Source organism: Temnothorax americanus, unplaced genomic scaffold, assembly GCF_048541705.1.
Source record: "Temnothorax americanus isolate GAGA-0224 unplaced genomic scaffold, ASM4854170v1 Scaffold15, whole genome shotgun sequence".
In the NCBI taxonomy this organism is placed as follows: domain Eukaryota; kingdom Metazoa; phylum Arthropoda; class Insecta; order Hymenoptera; family Formicidae; genus Temnothorax; species Temnothorax americanus.
The window spans coordinates 3,775,321-3,799,910 of NW_027509286.1; the positions used below are offsets into that span (position 1 = coordinate 3,775,321).

Sequence of the window (24,590 nt, forward strand, 5' to 3'; positions counted from 1 at the left end):
ATTTTGGGGTCGCTGATTACGAATCTGAACGTAAAATTGTGAAATTCAAATTGGCGGATCCAATATTGCGGAAGCAAATATGAGAAACGGACGAAAATTCCAGTAAATGATCTGAAAACTCTTACTGGAAAGTTTTTTGGGTCGTTGATCACGAATTTGTAGCTAATTTGTTAAAAAACAACAGACAAACCGTGTTAATTGAAATTCTACTCTTAGCGTTACCCAGAGATGACGGCGTGGACGTGGTAGAAATTCATCTCCTTTGGAGTGCTTTATTTTCGTGAGTTCCCCTTGCCTCTTACGCTTCGGGGTGCTATATTTTCGTGAGTTCCCCTGGCCTCTCACGCTTCGGGGTGCTTTATTTTCGTGAGTTTCCCTGGCTTCTCACGCTTCGGGGTGCTTTATTTTCGTGAGTTCCCCTGGCCTCTCACGCTTCGGGGTGCTTTCTTTTCGTGAGTTCACCTGTACTGTAGAATGTTCAGTAGTTGCTCACTAGCAGAGTATTTCATGTACTGTAATCTCTTATCAGGCAGTACGAGAAATGCATGGCTTAAAGAAATATGTGGAACTTGAGATGCTGCAGCGAATCTTTTCGAAAGAAATTTTTTCATCTTTGCATGTTTCTTTTCAGAGTAGTACATGATATGCATGTTGTCAAACTTATTTTTTGCCCACTGTAAGAGAGATTGTGCTGTCAAAATTGCGTCATCTGGTTTTGCTTGTAGACTTGCACGTGTAGCTTCACGTTTCAGGATAGCTCCAACGCCATCAGAAGGTCCTTTTCCGTGCGCAGTAGGATGAAAATTCCAATCAATCCGTAATTCGTAATATCCATATTTCTTATAAAATAATACTACGTTTACGCGAGCGTTACTTCTGTAGTAACTTACGATAATTCCTTCGCGTAAACAGGATTTTCCTTAGCGTAAACGGGATTTTGTAGTAACTTACGATAATTTACTCCGCGTAAACGAGTGATATATCGTAAGTTAATTACTACAGAAGTAACGCTCGCGTAAACGTAGTAACAATAACTGTTGAGTGTCGTCTTATCGACACGCTACGCTGATTCGTTGGGTCTAAAAGTAAGAGCCAATCACGTGCTACTGAGCGGTTTTGCTGAACGCGCCCAATGTCCAAAATCGGACATCTAAATTAATACTACGTTTACGCGAGCGTTACTTCTGTAGTAACTTACGATAATTCGTTTGCGTAAACGTAGTATAAGTTAAACATCGTCTACAATGACCGTAGCAGTAAGGTTGTAAGGCTGTAATATTTAGTTGTAGGTCACAAAGATTTAGTCTTGAAACCATATTGTCTACAATGGCAGTAATTATGCTGCGTTCCCACTATACGCGTCGCGCGTCGCGTCACGACGCCGCGTCATGAGTTATCCAATCAAAACGTTTTATTTTATAACGTCATTTCCGACGCAAGATTTTGTCGGAAATGACGTCATAAAATGAAACGTTTTGATTTTGTCGGAAATGACGTCATAAAATGAAACGTTTTGATTGGATAACTCATGACGCGGCGTCGTGACGCAACGCGCGACGCGTGTAGTGGGAACGCAGCATTAGTGTATGTGTGCAATCGTCACTATACTATGGAATGTTAAAATAAAATTTTCAATAACTTACAGCTCTTTTTTTAAAATTTAAAATTCCCAACAGTCAAAGTGTAGGCGCTAAAGAAGGTTAAAAATTTGTTGACAATTAATTCTTTTTTTTTAAACGCGAAACTACCAAAAGGTTTCAATGCGGTACCAAACATTGCCAATCAATCGCCAATCGATTAAAAAAAAAAAAAAAACTACCACAGTCAAAGTGGGGGGGCTAAGAGAAAATCAAAAATTTGTTTTTTTGATTTTTTAAAGAAACGCGCAACCACCAAAAGTTTTTAATGCGGTACCAAACATTGCCAATCAATCGCCAATCAATTAAAAAAAAAAAAAACTATCACAGTCAAAGTGGGGGGGCTAAAAGAAGATCAAAAATTTGTTTTTGATTTCCTAGAAAAACGAGAAACTACCGAACGTTTTGAATACGATACCAAATACTACCAATCAACCACCAAACGATTGGTAAAAAAAAATATATCAATAATCCACTTGGGGGGGCTAAATTTGTTTAGGTTAAAACCGGGCCGTGTCGTCTCTCATTCTTTTCTCTGATATTATATCGTGTATATACGATTGATTCAGATGGGCAATAATTGTACATATAGAAAACGATTCATAACTATAAAATTTGTATAGTTATTTTCTTATTCGGAACTAAAACGATAGAAACCGATTCGATTCGATTAATGTTTTATCTGTCTTCTAAATATGCAACGATAGAACCGATAAGATACGATTAAAAACGATACAGATATAGCCGTTTTTAATCGTTTTCTATCGCGGGATATGGTTACCAGGGAACCTAATGATTACGTCTTAGAACCTGTTACAACCTTTACGCCTTACTGTTACGGCCATTGTAGACGAGGCTTTACGTATACTACGTTTACGCAAGCGTTACTTCTGTAGTAACTTACGATATATCACTCGTTTACGCGAAGTAAATTATCGTAAGTTACTACAAAATTCCGTTTACGCGAAGAAATTATCGTAAGTTACTACAGAAGTAACGCTCGCGTAAACGTAGTAGTAGATTATTGAATTTTTTTTTAAATATACTCTTTATATAATAATGCAGGGAGATAAAGAGCCCAATTTTGCATTTTGGCTCTTAAAAATTTATAATAAATAAAATGCGGAGTAAAGTGCAGTTTAACGTGCACTTAGTGCATAAAGTGCACCTGAGTGCATCTGAGTTTACCCGTAGCATAAGACCGCTAAACCAATGAGCATCCAGCATAAAGTCGCCATATTGATTTACATAAGATGCTTATTGGTCCAGCGCTCTTATGCTATGCTTATGCAGCCTTAAGCGGAGAGCACACACTTTCTGCAAAACGCATAATGCGTAAGCATAAGAAAATTGATTGGTCCATACACATGTGCATAAGGAAATAGACCAATCAGTTTTCTTATGCTTACGTATTATGCGTTATGCAGAAGTGTGTGCTTCCCGCTTTATGGTGTGCGATGTCTTAATTGTTGCATCTTTCTTGGTACATAAAGGCTACGGTCAACGTGACTCTACAAATGCTTCGAAGCATTTGATCGACCAATCAGAAAAAAGAATTTTACGAATTAACCAATTAAAAAATGCTTTGAAGCATTTGTAGCGTCACGTTGACCGTAGCCAAAGTTATATTATTTTAGAACTTCACAAAAGAAGTATGTTATGCAAAATTTATACAATATGTAAAGCAATTATTTTTTATTTTTTTATTATTTGTCTGTGCCTTTTGAGAATGTATACAAATTCTAATGATTGATAATTTTGATATCTCGCAAACTGTATAAAACAAATTAAAGAAAAATGAATAATTTAAGAAATGGCGCGCTCGATTTCTGTTGCGCAGGCACTAAATACTGCACGTGCGCATAATTTCTTGATAACCTCCAAACTGCATAAAGCAATTATTTATGTTTTTCTTAATAAATACTGTAGATAATTAGTTTGTAAAGGTGGAGCAAATTCAAATAAAAAGGGGGCAATTTTTCTGTACCTTGCAAATCTATAAATTCTAATGATTTTTGCTTATATTAACGTTTATATTGTTATTAACTTTATTATTTGTTTATAAAAAAAAGTAAAATGGAGCAAATTATAAAAAAATGCATATTATAAAGGATCAAATTAAGCAGATTTTTTTCATGCATCGTAAGTTTAACGTCTCTTTTTAACAGTCTCCCTTAAGGTGCCTTTTCATGCTGACGCTCGACGCTCATTTTCAGCGGCAAGAAGGTCGCATGACCACACGTGACGTCGGCGTCAATTGAAATTCATGAAAAGGAAAACAGCGTCAAAATTTCGGCGTCTTCGCGCTGCTTTGGCTTTGACGCTAAAGCTGAGAAAATCCAGCTTTCTTTGCTTGACGCTAGCATCAGCGCGAAATCACGTGATTTCGCGAAACACTGAAACGAGCGTCCCATGAATTCGCACCTTTAGGCTGCGGTCCACTTGACGCTACAAATTCTTTGGAGCGTCCTGCGTCCTTCTTCTCTTTCTTTCTTCATTGAAAGAAAAGAGAAGAGGAATGCTTCGAAGCATTTGTAGCGTCAAGTGGACCGCAGCCTAAAGGTGCGAATTCATGGGACGCTCGTTTCAGCGTATCGCGAAATCACGTGATTTCGCGCTGACGCTAGCGTCAAGCAAAAAACGCTGGATTTTCTCAGCTTTAGCGTCAAAGCCAAAGCAGCGCAAAGGCGCCAAAATTTTGACGCTGTTTTCCTTTTCATGAATTTCAATTGACGCCGACGTCACGTGTGGTCATGCGACCTTCTTGCCGCTGAAAATGAGCGTCGAGCGTCAGCATGAAAAGGCACCTTAAGAGTCTGGACAGACTTTGGGAGTGCAACAACATGGCGTGAATGTCACGTATATAGGGACTCTATTCTAGACGCCCTAGATGGAAGAAAAACACTATGGCGTCGATGACTACACGTAATCGTTGTATTGTTGTGATATCGTGAGAGAATTCTACAGAGGCTGTGAGAAAGTATGAGTTTGTCTATATTTTTATTTTGACTTGATAGAGATAAGATAACCAAAACTTTAAAATACCTGAAAAGAATATTTCAATAAAATAAATTATAATAGTATACAATTTATTGATAGAGAAAATTACGAGATGTATATATAGATAAATGCATGACATTGTCATTTTCATTTTTTATTAATTTTGTAATTCTTTATTTCAAATTCTAAGACACCTATTCTGTAAATGTTAACGACATCATTTCGTGCTTTGCGCAGGTATGTAACACTACAGTGCTACAGCAAAGCACGTAACAATATCGTTAATGTGTACTGGCACGTATTATGCACGTAACTTTGCGGAATGGATTCCTGTCGAAATTATACTATTTTCCCTAAAAATACAATAGAAATGTAGGAAATAACAATTCCGATCGGAATCCATTTCGAAAAGTTCCATAATACGCACCTTGAGAGAGGCTCCTAAAGGTGAAATTTCATGGGCAGTGAAAAGTAGCAGCAGATTGTACTGATTGACTACAAAATAGAGAAGTTCTAGGAACTCGAGAACTTCTCTATTTTATAGCCAATCAGTACGATCTGCTGCTGCTTTTTACTGCCCATGAAATTTTACCTTTAGGCTCGTTATTTTACCGCTCGTGATTGGTTCCGCCATGGTGTTGCACGTCCAATGAAAATAAGGACCAGTCTGTCCAGACTCTTATAAAGGGACTCTAGTCGAACTTCAACTGTAGCGCCTCCAAGCGGAGGCGAGGGGCATAATGAGAGTTTCTCTTCGAACTCGAAGGTTAGCCGAGTTTCTCAAACGGAACAGATTCACGGATTGACGATTGACTGTTGATCAGTTCGTTAGCAACCGTGGTGGTCATTGGTTGGTTGGTGGATTAATTGTCCGTCATGCCTGTCACCGTGCGAATACATTAGCTTCGTTGTTACATACATACACACACACCCGCGTGCGCGCTCGCTCGCTCGCACACACCCGTCGCAGAAACGAACGAGCCGAGATTTTCCTCTCGACGTTTTACGTCGCACGCGAGTGACGCCCACCAGGGTATGTCGTCGTGGAACTGTGCAATACGGTAAAATGTTGCTGCCGCTGGCTGATCGAAATCATTCACAGACAACCAGGTGAAGATGGAAGATGACGCTGATCTCAGGGAACAATTGTTTCACAATACCGTGCGCGAAAACATAGTAAGTATAAACACCTCGAATGCTGTCCAAGCGTGCAAAATGCCCATCCTCGCCGAACTGTGCGATCGAGTTTGCCGCGCGTTGTCGTGCGCATAAAAAATCGAATTCGAAGACCCACTCCACTCGGGAGATCGCACACATGGCACGGGACTCGAACGTGATGCTTCATGTGGCAATTTCATGGAGATTTACGCTTTTGACCATTCTTTAGAAAAACTACACAGCTCGGATGATCTTGAACTTGACATGTGTTATAGAGGGTTCATTGCTGAGTAACTTTGCGTTAACCATGTGGCGGTCTCTTAATAGTTTGAGGTTTGAAATGTTCGCGAAAAACAAATTTTTTTTCTTTTTTTTTCGAGATATTGAGTGGGGGATATTTACCCCGTGTTCCTTTTTTACCGGCAGTGCTGAAAATATATAGTTTGCGTCACGTAACTATAGATTTTCAGTACTGGCAGTGAATAAAGGAACACAGCCTTAGATTTCGACGAGCTCTATAATTTTTGTCCTATGGTCCACCCTTCTATCTTTTATAGTTTCCGAATTATTCATGAAAAGCTAAAATTTTTTTTCCAAGATATTATTTTGTATAAGAGACTCTTATGCGATATATATGGTTTCAGTATATATTATATATCCGTTCCTGAATACTTCTCACTATTATGATGTTTACATATATGTTTATGATAATCAACACAAAGCGAGGTCCACCCCTTCAATTGTTGTGTGGATGGAGTGTATGCATGTATATAGTGGATTCCGCCTCCCTGTGAGAAACTCTGCCTTAAAAAAACTAACCTAACCTAACCCAATTTAATTGTGTAGATGGATCACACATGTGTAATCCACCCGCACAACAATTGGGTTGAATTAGGTTAGTTTTTTTGGAGATGTAGACTGCAGTCCACTTGACGCTACAAATGCTTTGGAGCGTCCTTCTTCTCCTTCTTTCTTCATTGAAAGAAAAGAGAAGAGGAATGCTTCGAAGTATTTGTAGCGTCAAGTGGACCGCAGCCGGAGTCTCCCGCAGAGGGGTGGAACCCACTGCATCCACGTAAATACTTCATACATGTGTGAAAAATATAAGGAAGCTCTTATAAGAAAATAACATTCTAATCTAAAACATTCAGTGTTTTCTTCGATCTTAGTTTTATATCTTTAGGTTTAAATATTTCAAGGTCAAGGTCACCTGTGTAAGTTTTTGTAAAGAATTACAATGCTTTTCTCTGGGCGCTCCACCGCGGATGTCATCATAACCGACCTCTTTAGAATTTCTACAGATTCTACGATCAACTCGTTGGCCGTAAAACCAAATTTCTCGCATCGTAGCATCGTTGACACGCATAACTGAATCTTACAGTATCTAATCAAACTGTCCGATATGGGATCCAATTTCCCGGGCTGTAATTGCGCGAAAACGAACCTGAAATTCATGTGGGAGCTAAACGAACGAGCTCGTCCTCCGCTCGTTGAATTAGAGCTGTGTTTGGCCGTGTTGATTGATTAATTACAGAAAATGTGCCTTATCATGCGCGACGGGTGATAACGCCCGTCGCGCCCGCGAGCGTTGGAAGCTCCGACGATTCCACCACTATTTGTCGACGTGGACCGAAAAACGAGGTCTACTTATTTGTTTATCTTAACGGGACAAACATCCGTTCGTCTTCGATTGATATCGCGCTGGTGCGAGATTTAAACTGTACAAATTTCGCGTGATTTAAACAAGTGCGGGGGAAAAGAAGGCTTCTTCCTAAATGAATTTTATTTTTACAACCGACAAGATTCTGCAAGATTCTGCCAAGATACTTCAATGATGATATCCCTCTCGCGTAAAACGTTTGTCTATGGCATGCCGTTTTACTTTTTAATAGCATAAATAAAATTATACTCAATATAAAAGTTTCAAAAAATAATAGTCTTCAGAAAAATTGCGATTCTTAATAATGAATTAAAATTATGTCTAGACATAATAAAAATTGACTGAATTAAAATTATGTGTACACATAATTTTAATTCATTTTTATTATGTCTAGACATAATAAAAATTGAATGAATTAAAATTATATGTTAAAATTTAATAATAATTGTCGAACAAAATAAAAATTGTATAAATTAAAATTATGTCTAGACATAATAAAAATTGGACGAATTAAAATTATGTCTAGACATAATAAAAATTAGATAAATTAAAATTATGTCTTGACATAAAAATAATACCGAATTTTTATTATGTGTAGACATAATTTTAATTCGTCCAATTTTTATTATGTCTAAACATAATTTTAATTCATTAATAAAAATCGCAATTTTTCTTAGACAATTATTTTTCGAAACTTTTATATCGAGTACAATATTATTTATGCTATTGAAAAGTAAAACGGTGTGCCATCCAATTTTCATCAAATTTTACTTTGACGAATTAAAATTATGTCTAGACATAATTTTAATTAGTTATTTTTATGCCTAGACATAATAATAATGTTTCTAAACCATTTTTCTCTTTATTGTAAATTGGAGAATTAATTTTTATTTGTATACTAAAAATGTTTGCTATTAAAAAGTAAAACGGCATGCCATATTTGTCTTTGTTTTTCTCCACAGAGAGTTTTATAAATGAAACGCTCGCCGATTGATTGTTTTACGCGAGGCGTCATCGTCATTTCGCTTATTAATTTTGTTTTATTTATTTTAGTTTTGACCGCGCTAATGTTGAGAGTGAATATCCGACAGATCCGTTACTTGTGAATTTAATCGCGGAGAAATCTGACGAGGTTTGACTTCTTCGCAGATTGGAGGATAATTCAAATCATTATAGGTCTGGCACGCCTCGTATCGAGTTAATCTTCTAGCTTTCTACCGAGAGCATTTCGTCTCCTTTGTCCTCCTCCTCGTCCTCCTCCGTCACTCGTAAACTCGAAAACTAGCGGAAATGTGTGAACGGAGAAATTGTAATTGGATGACGTCTTGCGCAAGGTACATTCACCCTGCGTCGAATGCGTCTCACAAATCGCTGTCGCGCTCGACACGCGTGTGTGAAGGAAACGGGCCTTGTCGCCCGGCGAATGGACGACGTACTCGGATCGTTTTGCGAAGATTCTTCGCGACGAGCAATCAAGAAACCGGTCGCTTCGCCGGGAATTCTAAACGAGGTGTCGAAAAAACCGATCTGCTGCCGCGAGATTGGAGATCTATGTAAAGAAGAAAAAGAAATGTCAAAGGAACGCAAGGCTGCTTTAAAAAGAAGTATAAGAAGTCAAGTATAAGAAAGAAGTTTGAAGCGACGAAAAAAATATAAAATATAAAGAACTATTGATATACAGGGTATTCCCCAAGTATAAAAAAATTGCAGAGGATATTCCATGGCTTATTTTAGGAAGAAAAGGTTCTATAAATGCATGCCCTAAACTTCTTTGTTTTCATAATACAGGGTGTAAAAAAAGTTATGGAAAAAATAGAAAATTTTGAAAATCTGAAAAAAAGTTTAAAGATATTTTATTCAAATTTGGTATATGCGTACACACATGTATTAAGAACCATTTTCCAGTACTGATAGATATTAACTTTTATTTTTAAAAACACTAAAGTTTTTTTGGGGGGGAGTTTTAGTTTGGAAATTTAAAAATTGTTAAACTTGGAAAAAAACAGTAGCGTAACATTTTTTCATTAAAAAAACTTAATATGATTGCCTGTATATGATACCCATCCCAGGTAGCAAGCACTCGTCATTTTGACGTCAATGTACGTTCTTGGTGAATCTGAAAATGTTTTATCGCGCGGTGAAAAATGATTCTTAATACCTCGTATACGAATACTAAATTTGAATCAAGTACCTTTAAACGCTTTTCGAAATTTTCATATTTTTGTTCACAACTTCGACATCCTGCATTTTGAAAATGAAGCAGTTTAGGGCATATGTTTATAGGACCTTTTCTTTTTAAAATAAGCTACGCAATATCCCCTTTAATTCTTTGTACTTACTTCGAAAACACGCTGTATAAGAAAAGAGTTTATTATAAGTGAGAAATATAAATAAGAAGTATATATATATATATATATATATATATATATATATATATATGTGAGCGATTCCACGTCAAATCGGACAAGATTTGACCTCGTATTTTTTAAATTTTTTAAATTTGTCGTAGAAAAACCTTTTCAAAGAAGCATTTTCAAGTTAAGAAGACAATCTTTGAAAAAAAAAAAAAATAGTTTGTTACAAGAAAATGCAAATTCCAATTGTTATAAGCAATTGAAATGTTTAATTAATTTGTTCACTAAAAAGTACATTTTTAAAAATTTTTATATTATATATATATATATATATAAACACGGTTAAGATGTACCTAACTGTTGTGCAATGAACGGTGTCTTTGCAGATATACCTGCTGCTTTTCCTGTTGCTATATATCTCGAGCTACGCGTTGATCGCGCGTTTCAGACGCCGGGATCGCGAGGATTACTTGTCGGTGGACGAGGATGAGGTCACCGTGTACAGGATCAGCCTCTGGCTGTGCACGGTCGCCCTGGCAATTTCCGTCGGCGCGACTCTCCTACTTCCGGTGTCTATTGCCAGTAATGAGGTCCTCATTTTGTACCCGAATAGCTACTACGTCAAGTGGCTCAACAGTTCCCTTATCCAAGGTAAAATCTTGAACTGAATAATCTGGGAAAATATATACTTCAACACGAGTTACTCGAAATATATAAGAAATAGATGCACATATAGAAAGATAGAAGAGTCGAAATGGAAAGTAGCTTTATTTTATTCTGGGACAATCACCCAAGAGCAATCTTATCATAATTCGAGATAACATTACAATTATAAAGAATATAATATTAACATATAATGAGATAAAAGAGATTAAGTAATTTACTTTAAGAAATTACAAAAATCCTTTGTTGCGACCAAACTGGCTAATATTTATTTAACAAGCACAACGCGTTTCAACCGAGATTCCGGTCTTTCTCAAGTGCGTACAATAAATTAACGCTTGCAAAACACTTCATTATACACAATGTGGCAGCAATGAGTCTACAAACTAAAATACAAAAAAAAAGTAAAATAATAAATTAACAAGAAAATGACGTACGAAGAGTAAACACAGGAATAAAATAGCAACGCTTACATGTTTTGTGTGTCAAAGGCGATAAAAGATATGCGAGTCATATTAACAAACGTGAAATTCGGTGGTGCGTTCACTAGAGGTAACCGAAAGCGCTCACATTAAGTTTATTATTTTGTCATAAATGCCCGGAAGGTTATCGGTGTTTTTTTGTAAATTAATAGTGTTATTGTTTTTCTTAATAAACACCATTTCGGCTATCTTTCTCTTTTTAAAATGTTTCTCGCTATGTGTAGAACTTTGGGACTAGTCCAATTAAACTCGTGATTGCACGAGGTCTTGTGTTTGCTGACCACAGAATGATTACTGGGATGCTTTTTAATATCAGCACGATGTTCCTTGATTCTAGTCATCAAATTTCTTTTGGTCTGTCCGATGTAACATGCGTCGCAATTAAGACAATCGATCTCGTATACAATTTCCATGCGTTTGGCGCTTTCGAGCCTATCTTTGCCTCTATTAATAATACGATCGAGTTTTTTAGGAACAGTATAGACCACGTCGAATCCTTTGTTCCTCAGGGCCTTACTAATACTCTCGCTACAATTCTTTATGTAAGGAATGGTGACAGGATGTCGCACAGTATGAACTTTGTCGTTTTCCGAATCGCGGTTCTTTAAAAGCATTAATCGTCGTTTTATGTATTTGTTATAAAAATATGTCGGATAACCATTATCAGAGAGAATCTCTTTAACAACACGGATATTATTCTCGTGGAAGCGCTCGTTGGACAATAAAATCGCTCGGTCAACCAAATTAGAAATAACGTTAACTTTGTAGTTAATTGGGTGGCTTGAATAAAAATTAATGTAGCGTCCTGAGAAGGTGGGTTTTCTGTACCAATTTGTTAACAGATTTTCGCCATCTCTAATAACGGTCACATCTAAGAAGTTGATTGACAGATTGGTCTCAGTTTCGTATGTAAAATTCAGACGCGGGTGGTAACTGTTAAAAGCCTCAAGCGTGTCATTTATTTTATCATGTGGGATAATTGCAAATATATCGTCAACATATCTCCCGAATATGGGAACCTTGAAACTTAATAATTCAAGGCAATATGTTTCAAGGACGTCAAGCACTATGTTGGCAAGGATAGGGGAAAGAGGAGACCCCATGGGACTACCAAAAATTTGATCATAGATATTCCCGTTAAAACTAAAGCTAGTGGAGCTTAGAACAATGTCAATAGCGTATAAAAATTGTTGTAAAGTTAATTTAGTGGCAGTAGAGATGTGACACCATCGTTTTTTGATGCCTTCCATAACAAGCTCCTTCGGGATGTTAGTGAAAAGAGAAGTGGCGTCGAGTGAAATAAGAATTTCGTCGGGCAGAATTTTCAATTTTCTGATACTCTCAACGAAACACCAACTGTCTTTTATATAAGAACGCGGTTTAGGAATGGAATTGTTCAAAATGTTGTGAAGATAACAAGCAATGTTATATAATGGGCTACCGACCGCGGAGACAATAATCCGTAGTGGAAAGCCGTTTTTATGGATTTTTGGTAGTCCGTAGCAACGGGGCAAATTACCGCACGTGCTGCGTAGTTTCTTGAAAGTATGCTCGTCAATAATTTCATTGTCATACCATGAGCGAACTAAACCATTGATTTTAGTTGTTAGGCGCTTGATAGGGTCACGATCGAGTTTCTTATATGTTGTCTGGTCGTTGAGTAAGTCAGTCATTTGTTCTATGTAAGTCGTTCTGTCCATGACAACAGTAACTTGGCCTTTATCAGCTTTTGTGACCAACAGGTCGTCATTATTTTTCAAGAATTTTTTACATTTGTAAAATGAGTCCGAGATAAATCTGTCAATGTGATTCACATGTTGTTTATTAGTAAGAAACCCTTGTAATATATTAGAGATCGATAAGCGTGTTTCATTAGCACTATCTTGGTTAATTTTGTGGCTATTAAGTTCGAAACTTTTTATTACATGTAAGACAGAGTCAACGCGGTCATTTCTATCACAAAAATTAATCGGCAAGCCAAATCTATCACCTAAGCTAAGAAATTTCGAAACGTGGTCGGGAATCCGTTTGCTACTCACGTTGACGATCCATTTATTCATGTTCTTTTCAGAAAAAACATTACCGAGTCGATTACGTTTAACTAAAATATGATTGAATTTATCCATTAGCTTAAGTTTAGTTCGGCTATTGTGGCGGGAAATACTCTCATTGTTACGTTTAAAGAAATCCGTGACCAAGCGTTCTGGTAAAGACCGAAAAAGATAATTTTCAGTGTCGCGGATCTTTGAGCGTAAAGCATTTATATAAAAGTGAATGTCCTTGATCTCGAGATTTAACAACTTTTTTTGGTACTTAGTGTTAAAGGTCTTATATTCGTGGTTCATTCTGTCGAGTTTGAAGAGAACAATGAAGCGTATGTTATAGATGTACGGCGGCAGGATGTCGCATCGTCTGCATCGAACAAGAAAGGTCAGTTGCTGAAGAGCAGTGCATAGCGTGATGTTAGTTTTAACCCAAGACTTTAAAGACAAGGTGCTATTATGTCCGTATAGTTCGGTGGTAGTCTTGAAAAATCCTTTGTCTTGATGGAACACTATTGTTAGGTCGAGGTGTGTATTAAATTATCTTTTACTTCGCCAGTGAGTAGTGAAATTACAAAAATCCTTTGTTGCGACCAAACTGGCTAATATTTATTTAACAAGCACAACATTTCTACTGCCACTAAAATAACTTTACAACAATTTTTATACGCTATTGACATTGTTCTAAGCTCCACTAGCTTTAGTTTTAATGGGAATATTTACGATCAAATTTTTGGTAGTCCCATGGGGTCTCCTCTTTCCCCTATTCTTGCCAACATAGTGCTTGACGACCTTGAAACATATTGCCTTGAATTATTAAGTTTCAAGGTTCCCATATTCGGGAGATATGTTGACGATATATTTGCAATTATGACCAAGTGATAAAATAAATGACACGCTTGAGGTTTTTAACAGTTACCACCCGCGTCTGAATTTTACATGCGAAACTGAGACCAATCTCTCGATCAACTTCTTAGATGTGACCGTTATTAGAGATGGCGAAAATCTGTTAACAAATTGGTACAGAAAACCCACCTTCTCAGGACGCTACATTAATTTTTATTCAAGCCACCCAATTAACTACAAAGTTAACGTTATTTCTAATTTGGTTGACCGAGCGATTTCAACGAGCGCTTCCATGAGAATAATATCCGTGTTGTTAAAGAGATTCTCTCTGATAATGGTTATCCGACATATTTTTATAACAAATACATAAAACGACGATTAATGCTTTTAAAGAACCGCGATTCGGGAAACGACGAAGTTCATACTGTGCGACATTTTGTCACCATTTCTTACATAAAGAATTGTAGCGAGAGTATCAGTAAAGCCCTGAGGAACAAAGGATTCGACGTGGTCTATACGGTTCCTAAAAAACTCGATCGTATTATTAATAGAGGCAAAGATAGGCTCGAAAGCGCTAAACGCATGAAAATTGTATACGAGATCGATTGTCTTAATTGCGACGCATGTTACATCGGACAGACCAAAAGAAATTTGGTGACTAGAATCAAAGAACATCGTGCTGATATTAAAAAGCATCCCAGTAATCTCTGTGGTCAGCAAACACAAGACCTCGTGCAATCACGAGTTTAATTGGACTAGTCCCAAAGTTCTACATAGCGAGAAACATTTTAAAAAGAGAGAGATAGCCGAAATGGTGTTTATTAAGAAAAACAATAACACTATTAATTTACAAAAAGACACCGATAACCTTCCGGGCATTTATGACAAAATAATAAACTTAATGTGAGCGCTTTCGGTTACCTCTAGTGAACGCACCACCGAATTTCACGTTTGTTAATATGACTCGCATATCTTTTATCGCCTTTGACACACAAAACATGTAAGCGTTGCTATTTTATTCCTGTGTTTACTCTTCGTGCGTCATTTTCTTGTTAATTTATTATTTTACTTTTTTTTTGTATTTTAGTTTGTAGACTCATTGCTGCCACATTGTGTATAATGAAGTGTTTTGCAAGCGTTAATTTATTGTACGCACTTGAGAAGGACCGGAATCTCGGTTGAAAAACGCGTTGTGCTTGTTAAATAAATATTAGCCAGTTTGGTCGCAACAAAGGATTTTTGTAATTTCACTACTCACTGGCGAAGTAAAAGTATTTGATAATTTACTTTAAGAAATTAAAGCAACAATAAGAATACGAAGAAGGATAGAACATATAAGGTGTACCCAGATAGCAACGTGTCTAATTGTTGCTGGCATGTTGCCGACAACATAGTATGTGTTGCTACCAGAATTGTGGCAACTGAGTCCGCATTTGTCGGCAAGTTGATGCCTTCACGATATAACAATTTTGTATAGCAACTTGCCAGCAACTTGTTGGAAACTTATGCTGCGGTCTAAAATCGTCTCAAAATTTGAACTGTTGCTGTAATAATTCATAGAATCACACAATGCTGTCATATTGCTAGCAACGCGAAGTAAATTTGATGCTGTTCTGTTCCCGACAAATTGCTGGCAATACATATATCCAATGTTGCCTGCATGTTGCTTCAGATATTAAATTAAGTACTCGAAATCAATTGAAGCAAATGTATGGCAAGTTGCCAGCATCACAAGCGATCACAGATTTGCGCATTTTTGCTCAGACATGCTTTGCTGTCTGGGTACGTTGTTCTGTTTTAATTGATCTAATATCATTAAAATTATTAATAGATAAAAATATAGTAGATACAAGTTAAAAATTTTTGAGAAGAGTTTTGTTAATTCACAAATTAAATGCACTTACAAATCATAGTTTTGTGAATTGAGAGTACGGGTTTATTTGCATAATTATAGCAGATATATTTCACTAGCGATATTATGTACTGATAAAAAGATACCGACGATGAATTCATGCGATATAATTATCTTACATCTTCAATTTATATCTTCGTGTAAAAGTCATATTGTTTAATTAACAAGTTTAATTTCCCATTGACAGGTCTATGGAACCACGTGTTCCTATTTTCGAATTTATCGCTCTTTGTGTTTCTGCCTTTCGCCTATCTCTTTACGGAGTCTGAAGGTTTCGAAGGCCATAAAAAGGTAAGACAAAATCCTGAATGACTTCTAATCTGTCCCACCTTTTATAACTATGCTGCGATCGTAGGGCGTGATGGCGAGGGTGTACGAGACAGTGACAGTTCTCTGTCTCTTGGGTACTCTCGTACTGGGAATGACCTATGTCCTGTCGGCCTTGTTGGATTATCAAAACTCAAGTTTGCACACGTTGCTCAGTAAGTATACATAACATATACGAAATTGATATATAATCTTGTATATAATTTAAATATATCAGGGCGATAAAGTTACGACATCGAATAAGACTATGGATTTGATACAATTTACTTTACAGATTTATGGAGTTATTATCTGCCTTTCCTGTACTCCTGCGTCTCGTTTGTTGGCGTAGTAATGTTATTGCGTAAGTATCACGCATTTTTCGCATAACTCCGCTGTCCGCGCAGCACAGAAAAATCAATTTGCAATATTTTTCAAATGTAATATTTTTTTCCATGAACTTACTCTAATTCATTAAATCGCTTTATCTTTAGTATGCACTCCAGTGGGATTCGTACGACTGTTCGATGTGGTGGGGTCGTTTCTTGTTAAACCCCAATTTCTGAAGAACTTGGATGAGGAGTTCTTCGCGTATAGATTAGAGGAGGACTGTATCCGTAGGAGGTAAGCATTTCTCTTCCTTTTTCTTGTATTCTTATGTATATCCAGTATCGCGAATTGTCTAACCTTTTTTTTACATATCTAAATCAACGTCTGTTCAGATTGCAGCACGTGAAAGCTACGGGAAAATCGTACGTGTCGCCGGTGCCGATGTCGCCGGCGATGAGTTGCGGCTGGTCGATGCACGAGGACGACGAGCCGCTGCTGTGCATAAGCCCAGGTTTGCTGTGTCTAAGGAATGGTGCTCTGCAAAAAGGCCTTTCTCAACGGCTGGACGATGTTCAGAGGCGACGACAGCTGCTGGACCAACAGCGGAGGACCTGGTGGGTCCGGCGTACGCTACTTTATCCGGTAGCGATGCTGGCGCTGCTCATTTTGTCCACCGCCACGGCTCTATTAGCGGTGCAAAATACTATAGAATTACTGATAGGCATCAAGGCGTTGCCGTTGAGCACGAGGGTTCGTACGTACTTTACTTCCTCCGAATTAATCAACTTTCTAGTCATGAACTCGCGCTGCAATTATTAATTTGAATTACCGTTATATTAATTAACATAAAAATGGTGAATTTATAGTTTTGCGTGCTGTAATAAGGCTCCTGGGTAGTCACCGCAGCCATATTGAATTCTTGCTATTGAGGCGAGAAATAACCCTATTTTGTCGTGTGTGCCATTCTCAAATAAAAAGACATTTCGATAAAAAATCACTATAGATCGTTTCGGAACACTTCTAAAATTGACCGAAAACTATCCTTTTCCCTCGACAATAAACAACCATAAAACGAAACCTAAACATATACAGGAAAACTGTTTGTTTTATGGCTGTTTGTTTATTGTCGAGGAAAAAGGATAGTTTTCGGTCAATTATATGAGTTTCACGAATACATTAAACGTTATAGCACAAGTACAGAGCGAATAATAAGGAAATTGCACGCACGACAAAATAGGGTTCTCAACATGTCACAGAGTTCTCCATTAAACAGAGTTCTTATTTCTACCGCTACAGCACGTCGCCAGTCGCCACCGTTAATGCGGAACTCGGCTCAGGGACCAGAGCATGTATTATGGAACTTTTCAGAATGGATTCCGATCGGAATTGTTTAGGGCTGCGTTCGAAAACTTCACTCGGGTGCACACCAGCGTTGTTTCGTCTTTGTTCAATTTTTAGTAAGTAACAAAGACAGAACGACGCGATGTGCACCCGCGAGTAAAGTTTCGAACGCATTTCTTAGATTTCTATTGTGTTTTCTAGGGAAAGCGGAATAATTCCGATCGGAATCCTTCCAATAAAAAAATGAATTACAGATTTATTGTACCAAATAATTTATTTCGTAAATTATTTAACTGATGATAGTATCGTTTTCTTCATCTAATTTTAATTTTACTTTGAAAAACTATAAAGGTACTGTTTTTTTATTTCAACAGCAATTTACGCTTGGCATCAGTTCTCTGTCTAAGCTCGGGCCTGTCGGTGCGGCCATCGAGGTAGCGGTGATCCTTTACCTGGCCGTGACTAGCGCAATCGGCCTGTACGTCTTACCGGGCGTGAGAATCGTCCAACCAAAGTTTCGCTCCACGCCGCTCACTCATCTCATTGCAAATTGCGCCCTTTTGCTTGTGCTAAGTTCGGCATTACCGCTATTATCGCGAATCCTAGGTAAGCTGGATGTTTATTTATATCCCACAAAAACGTTTCAATCCTACTTATATTCTAAAATAATTGAAATTAATAATAGAAAGATCTGTGTGCTTGCTCTTGTTTTTTCTCATTCAACTACTAGATATACAATCTGCATATTTACAGGGTTAAAAAAACTATAACAATTAATAAGGGAAAGGCCAATAATCGAGCAATAATAGATGTTAATTCATATAATTATTAATCACATATATGTAAACAACAGAACGTTTCGATTTCACCGAGTCTTCTTCAGCCGTAGAATAATCGCAATGTAATTCCTAACTAACCATATAAAATTCTTAACCTACAGAGCCACATCACCGTTAAAAGGTTTGGTAAATCTGAAGAATAAAAGGTTTGACAAATACATACAGGGATATTGTCGTTGCATCTATGAAGTCAAAGGTAAAAACGGAGGTCGTCAGCGAGCAAATTAACATAATTGATTCCTCGTTCGGAGGCGAGAATAAATCGGGTCCGGTCCATAAGAATTGTTGCTTCGTTGTTTAGTCAAGGTGTAAAAATAGTTATCTGAAAAGATGTTATATGTGACTAAAATGTCGCTAATCTAAGATCTATTAAGACTTACATATATTTGTCAAAATATCTTTCAAAGTGCGATGTAATGCTTTGGCTCGTGTTACTGATGTCAAATGACTGCGTAGATTGTCAGGACGGACAGAGTTATAAACAAATAACAGTGTATAGGGAATATAATGTTTTATGTTAGGTCAACCGAAATTTGCTAAGTTTTGTGATTGGTCAGCTCGTCAAGTATGCTGAAATATGAATCATCCAGAAATTCTGTGTCTTTATTAGAATTGATCCCATTTTCTTGTTCCTTAATGTGTAACATCTCCGATATGAGTCTCTTATAATAATTCGCTTCTGAATCGAGTATTACTGTACATACTATCCTAATCAAAAGTATGATTATATTTCGTAATGTGTTCGGAAATCGCAGAATGTCTAGATGGATCTGTTCTGATATTGTTTTTGTGTTCGTTTAATCTAGTTTTTAGTTGTCGCTTGGTTGTATGCAGTGATCGGCAAAAAAAAAATTTTCATTATTTATTTTTTAATGTCAAAGCAATCATTAATAAGCCAAAATACAATATTAAGTGCCAAAAAAATTAAAAATATTTTTCAACTTATTTTTATTTACCTAACAATTTGTAAATAATTTCAAAAAAAGATTATTTCTACAAAAATTATTAATGTGTAACATTATTTTTTAATTCTTAGAAAATTTAATAATAAATCGAGAATTATAACTAATTTTTCAAAAATAAATAATTAAATAAAAATAATTTTTAATTTTCTAAAAAATAATGGAAAAAAATATTTTTTAATATTTTCCAAAAAATTAGTAATTAAATAAAAATATTTTCTAATTTTTCAGAAAATTAACAATTAAATAAAAATAATTTTTTATCCTTAACTCTGAAACAAGGTGTCTTGGCAAAAACAAGCATGAACATGAGGTAACTGACAATATTACAATCAGAGATACTAGGCAAGACAAAGGGAACATCATAAAGTTCTTGATTACACTTATTTTACACATTAATGATAAAGCGAAAAATTGTTTTAAGAATGCCAACATTCTTTAAACAACTAAAAAAATAATTGTGAAGATTTGTGAGAAAATATATCTATTAATTAACCTAGTCGATATTTATTAGATTATATTAATAAGTATAAGTTGTTGTTCTTAAATTTTCTTTCTCTTTGAGTGTGCATATAACATACAATTTTTGTAAATATATGAATGTATTCGAAGTTTCAATTTTATATTCAGAAGTACTAAATAAAGCGAAGTCAATGATTAAAAAATTATATTTGTTATCACACAGTTATTATTAAATCAGTCAACACGGTAATAAATGTGTACATATTTGACTTACAAGAATAATTTATTAATTATTACTTACATATTAATATTGTATAAACGTATCAGCAGATACAGCGTATTTATTCTTCAAGTTTTCAATCAAGATTATTTATCATCTCTCATTGATGTAATGCTCTTTAAAGCTCCTGGTCCCTGAGCCGAAAACTCCGCGTTGACGGTGACGACGTACCGTCGCGGTAGAAATAAGAACTCTCTCCAATGGAGAATAAGCGAGAAATGTTGAGAATTGACACGTTGAGAATTCTTACGTAGTATTTCCAAATAAAAAGATATTTGCTTAAAATAACACCACAGATCACTTCAGCACACTTTAAAAATACGCCAAGTTGAAGTTAAGTCTACCCCTTTCCCTTGACAATTAATAAACAGCCGTAAAATGAATATAATACGAAATCTAGTCATGCGCCTGCGCACAAGCCTGCATCGTATCACATTCGTTTTACGGCTGTTTATTACTATCAAGGAAAAGGGGTAGACTTAACCTCAACTCGGCGTATTTTTAAAGTGTGCTGAAGTGATCTGTAGTGTTATTTTAAGCAAATATCTTTTTATTTGGAAATACTACGCAAGAATTTTCAACGTGTCATTTCTTACTTCTTCTCACATTCCAACATGGCCGCGACGAGTACCCAGGAGCCTTAAATATGCCCAAATTATTTAAGAGAATCACGTGTTTTCTAAGTAAATAATACTATTTTTTTAGCGACACTCGAATAACACTTTATAATTATTTTTAATTCAAAATTCTCATCAGTTAATTTATTAAATTTAGGTAAATTAAACATTGTAGCGTAACTAAAAAATCTTTCTACTGGTGCAGAAGATGGTAAAGGTGTATTAAATTTGAGAAAAACTTTCTTAACAATAGGATATAAATTAAGTAATTCGAGATCATTCCTACTTTCAGTACTAAATTTCTGAATAATTGCTTCTACATCAGAGGCCCCAAAAGTTTCGACTACATCAGGTGTATCATGATCACATGTAAAGTCAAAAAAATCATCCTCAGCTACACTATCATCTTTTTTCTTATCTTCAACTCTACTCGACATAGAAGCAAGTGCTTCTTTTATTGCTACTATAACATTTGCTTGCACTGAGCGACTTAAACAATTGAGCCAGTTCAATTTAAATTTAGGATGTGAAGCTGCTGCTACAGCGCTAATCCGTCCTTCATTTTCAACATCAAAAATTGGCTTATCCAAACACTAACTTTTTACAAAATTGTAACTTTATTTTTTGATAAGCCAGTAATTTATTCTTGACGGATATGAGTGTAGGAAACAGGTATAGCGTAGCATAAGACCGCTAAACCAATGAGCATCCAGTATAAAGTCGCCATATTAATTTACATAAGATTGGTCCAGCCGGTCCAGCGGTCTTATGCTATGCTTATGCAGCCTATGCAATTTTGTGCGCGATGGCCTTAAGAGAGAGCAAGAGACCATCGTCAAATTATAGTTCAACTAGTAATTGCAAATTTTCCCAAAAGACACGAATTTTCAGTAGGAAAAAATTATTTAGTATAGTTAACGTCATCGTTTCATTTCTACTGCAACTAATGTACTTTTAAAAACGAATACTTTACAAATTAATAAATGCTAATTTTCTAAAAAATTAGTAATATATTTTCTAATAATTATCTATTAATTGTTCAAATAATTTACTTTTTAAAAATTACTAATTTTTTAAAAAATTAAAAATATTTTTTTTTAATGTAATTTTTTTTGAAACTGACAATTTATTTTATATAATTGCCAATTTTTAAATTATGAGCAATATATTTCTGATTATTTATTAATTTTTTAAACAGAGTATTACATTTTCAATTAATTAATAATTATTTTAAATTTAGAGCTTAGTATTTTATTAATTACCAATTTTTTGTTAATTAAAATTAAAAACATTTAAATTTTTTATTTTTGATTAATTAAAAATAATCGCCGATATCATTACTAAAAACAGAATTTTTGCCGATCACTGGTTGTATGTGATTAATAATTATATGAATTAACATCCATTATATTGCTCGATTATTGGCCTTTCCCTTATTAATTGTTATATTTATACGAGCGTGCTAGTTTATTTAATAAAAAAACTATGTTCTTTCATATATGACGAGGGATTCTTTGACTGATATATATTTAGAATCAATATTTTTATTAACAAAAATGTCAAAGTACAAATAACTTTCGTGTTATAAGAAAAGAAGAGGATTTACGAACGAAACATCACGAATAATTATAGATAACAAAACGGATAACGAAATTACTATCTGGCGATTGAAAGAAGTAATTTAAAAAAATGGCGCTTTACATGGAATAAGACTTTATTATTGCTTTGCTCACATTCCTTCTGATTCATGCTTTTCTCAGGAATGACAAACTTTGATCTACTGGGTGATTTCGGACGCATCGAATGGCTTGGTAACTTCAAGCTCGTGCTCCTCTACAATCTGATCTTCGCGACGGCGGCGATTAGCTGCCTGACCACCAAGTTTACAGCGACTGTGCGCAAGGAGATTTACACCCGTCTGAGGAGCAGCCTGCTCGGCATCTTCAGAACTACCAGCGTCACCGCCGACGCAAAGAAATATTCACCGTCGTCAGGGATGTTTTCTACAAAGGAAGATTAGACTGATTTGTTATATTATTATATAATTAATTAAACAGAGAGAGAAAAGAGACGCCGGAACCTTGTGAAAGTTTGCCTGGTTTTTATGTTCTTGTATGCAGAATTACAAGGAGTCTCTCGAAGACGTGAGAAATTTATGCCGTACGACGTATGTAGGAAAGCAGTTGCAGAGCTCTCAAACTTACAGATCTTTGGACGTGCCAATTCTTCGATGCTCTTGAAGTCTTGGACTGGACTGGATCGTTAGATCGTTAGATTCTTACGTGCTCGAGCGATCACGCCGAGGTCTTCTGTATTTTCATGTTCCAAGATTCCAAAACTGCTCGTTTCTTTTAATCTTTTAAGAATTTATGAATCTAAACATAATCTAAATATATGGCAGTATATTTAAATAAAGGTGTTGCTTCGTGTTCAAAAGATTGGCTTTTCCAAGGAATTTGAATTGGTTACGTTGAAATCACCGGCAAACTTCGTCGGTGATCAAAATATAATCTTGATTATATCCCTTTCTTTTTTTAAGGATAATGCGTTTTTGCTCTTGCGCCATCGAAAATCGCTGCATTAAAGAGCCAATGAAACTTTCGTAAGAGCCAAGAAGTTTATCGCTTAGAGTAAGCGAACGCTAGTGATTATTTGTAATTAAGACGCGCGAAGCCAGTCAAGGGTAGCGATCATGACGGAAATGTGAAAAGTGAAAAGTTTCACCATTAACTTCAATGGTGAAAATTTTCACTTTTGACAATTCCACCCTAAAGATAAAGTTACATGATCGCTACCAAGAACATGTAGTCCGATAAGGACAAAAGGCGGTCACATCCGTAATACATAGCGTTAAATATTTATTTATTACATTAATGCTATTTTTAAGAATATGTTCGTCCGGGCCCGGGAAAAGGACCCAGTAATTGAGCGAGTATGTGTCACGATCGAATGATTTATAGTGGATGTAAGGACTGCAAGGAGGATACGATACAATTTACGGATATATAAGGTATTCGGTGAAATTGTTCATCAATGTACTGGGCAAGAATCTATCCTCCGCGAAAAGAATCTTCGATGAATTTATTTACCTTCGAACGTGTCCTCATTTTATAATTTCCAATTGTGCATAAAAGAAAAAACAGTTTCAATTTAAATAATAAATTTTAATGACTGCTTGAAATAAAAACCTAAGAAATATTAACTGGGTTATAACGAAAGCGTAAGGAATTGTTTAACATCTCATGCGGAATACGAAATGTTCTTAGACTGAATAAATCGCAATAAAATGAGATTTTAAGAGACTTATACATATTCTAATTGTATAAAGTGTACGCAACACTAAAAGAAGATTATCCGGCCAATATTCGAGCAAAAAATATAGGTGTTGGTTCAAAATTAAAATTTATTAAATAAAAAATATATATATGGAGGGGTAAAAGCCATAGTGGTGTAAGTCAAATTTTTTTAAATATTAACTCGTGTGCATAGATGCAATCTGTACAATATATAAATTGCATCTATGCATACAAGACAACAATATTTTAAAAAATTTGACTTACACCACTATGGCTTTTACCCCTCCACAATATAATGACAATCATTTACGTTTCGACCTACTTGATTTTCATCAGAACGTTCTAATATATTTCTCTTAATGTAATTTTATTAGAACGTTCTAATGTGAAGATCAAGTAGGTC

The 24,590-nt window shown here is 35.7% G+C and overlaps 1 protein-coding gene across 2 annotated transcripts; it reads left to right on the top strand.

Annotated features, from left to right (window-relative positions):
- Window positions 1-5,371: 5,371 nt before the first annotated feature.
- On the top strand, window positions 5,372-24,183 carry Lili (LMBR1-like protein lilipod). Of its 2 annotated transcripts, none has more exons than XM_077401917.1 (9): window positions 5,372-5,813; window positions 10,196-10,460; window positions 15,942-16,045; window positions 16,110-16,236; window positions 16,356-16,424; window positions 16,555-16,684; window positions 16,783-17,140; window positions 18,106-18,337; window positions 18,672-20,200. In XM_077401917.1, the coding sequence occupies exons 1-9, from the start codon at window positions 5,754-5,756 to the stop codon at window positions 18,686-18,688; spliced, it is 1,362 nt and encodes a 453-aa protein (XP_077258043.1). In that variant the 5' UTR covers window positions 5,372-5,753; the 3' UTR covers window positions 18,689-20,200. The 2 variants fall into 2 exon arrangements, with proteins under 2 accessions (XP_077258043.1, XP_077258042.1); XM_077401916.1 differs by lacking the exon at window positions 18,672-20,200 and adding an exon at window positions 22,652-24,183 and having other exon boundaries at window positions 5,373-5,813.
- The last annotated feature ends 407 nt before the right edge of the window (window positions 24,184-24,590 follow it).

What these genes read in the sequence shown, in the direction of transcription:
- Lili (XM_077401916.1), top strand. Translation starts at nt 5,754, where the DNA reads ATGGAAGATGACGCTGATCTCAGGGAACAATTGTTTCACAATACCGTG. An exon ending in ATACCGTGCGCGAAAACATA is followed by an intron (nt 5,814 to 10,195) that starts GTAAGTATAAAC and finishes GTGTCTTTGCAG; the next exon opens with ATATACCTGCTGCTTTTCCT. An exon ending in GCTATTATCGCGAATCCTAG is followed by an intron (nt 18,338 to 22,651) that starts GTAAGCTGGATG and finishes TGCTTTTCTCAG; the next exon opens with GAATGACAAACTTTGATCTA.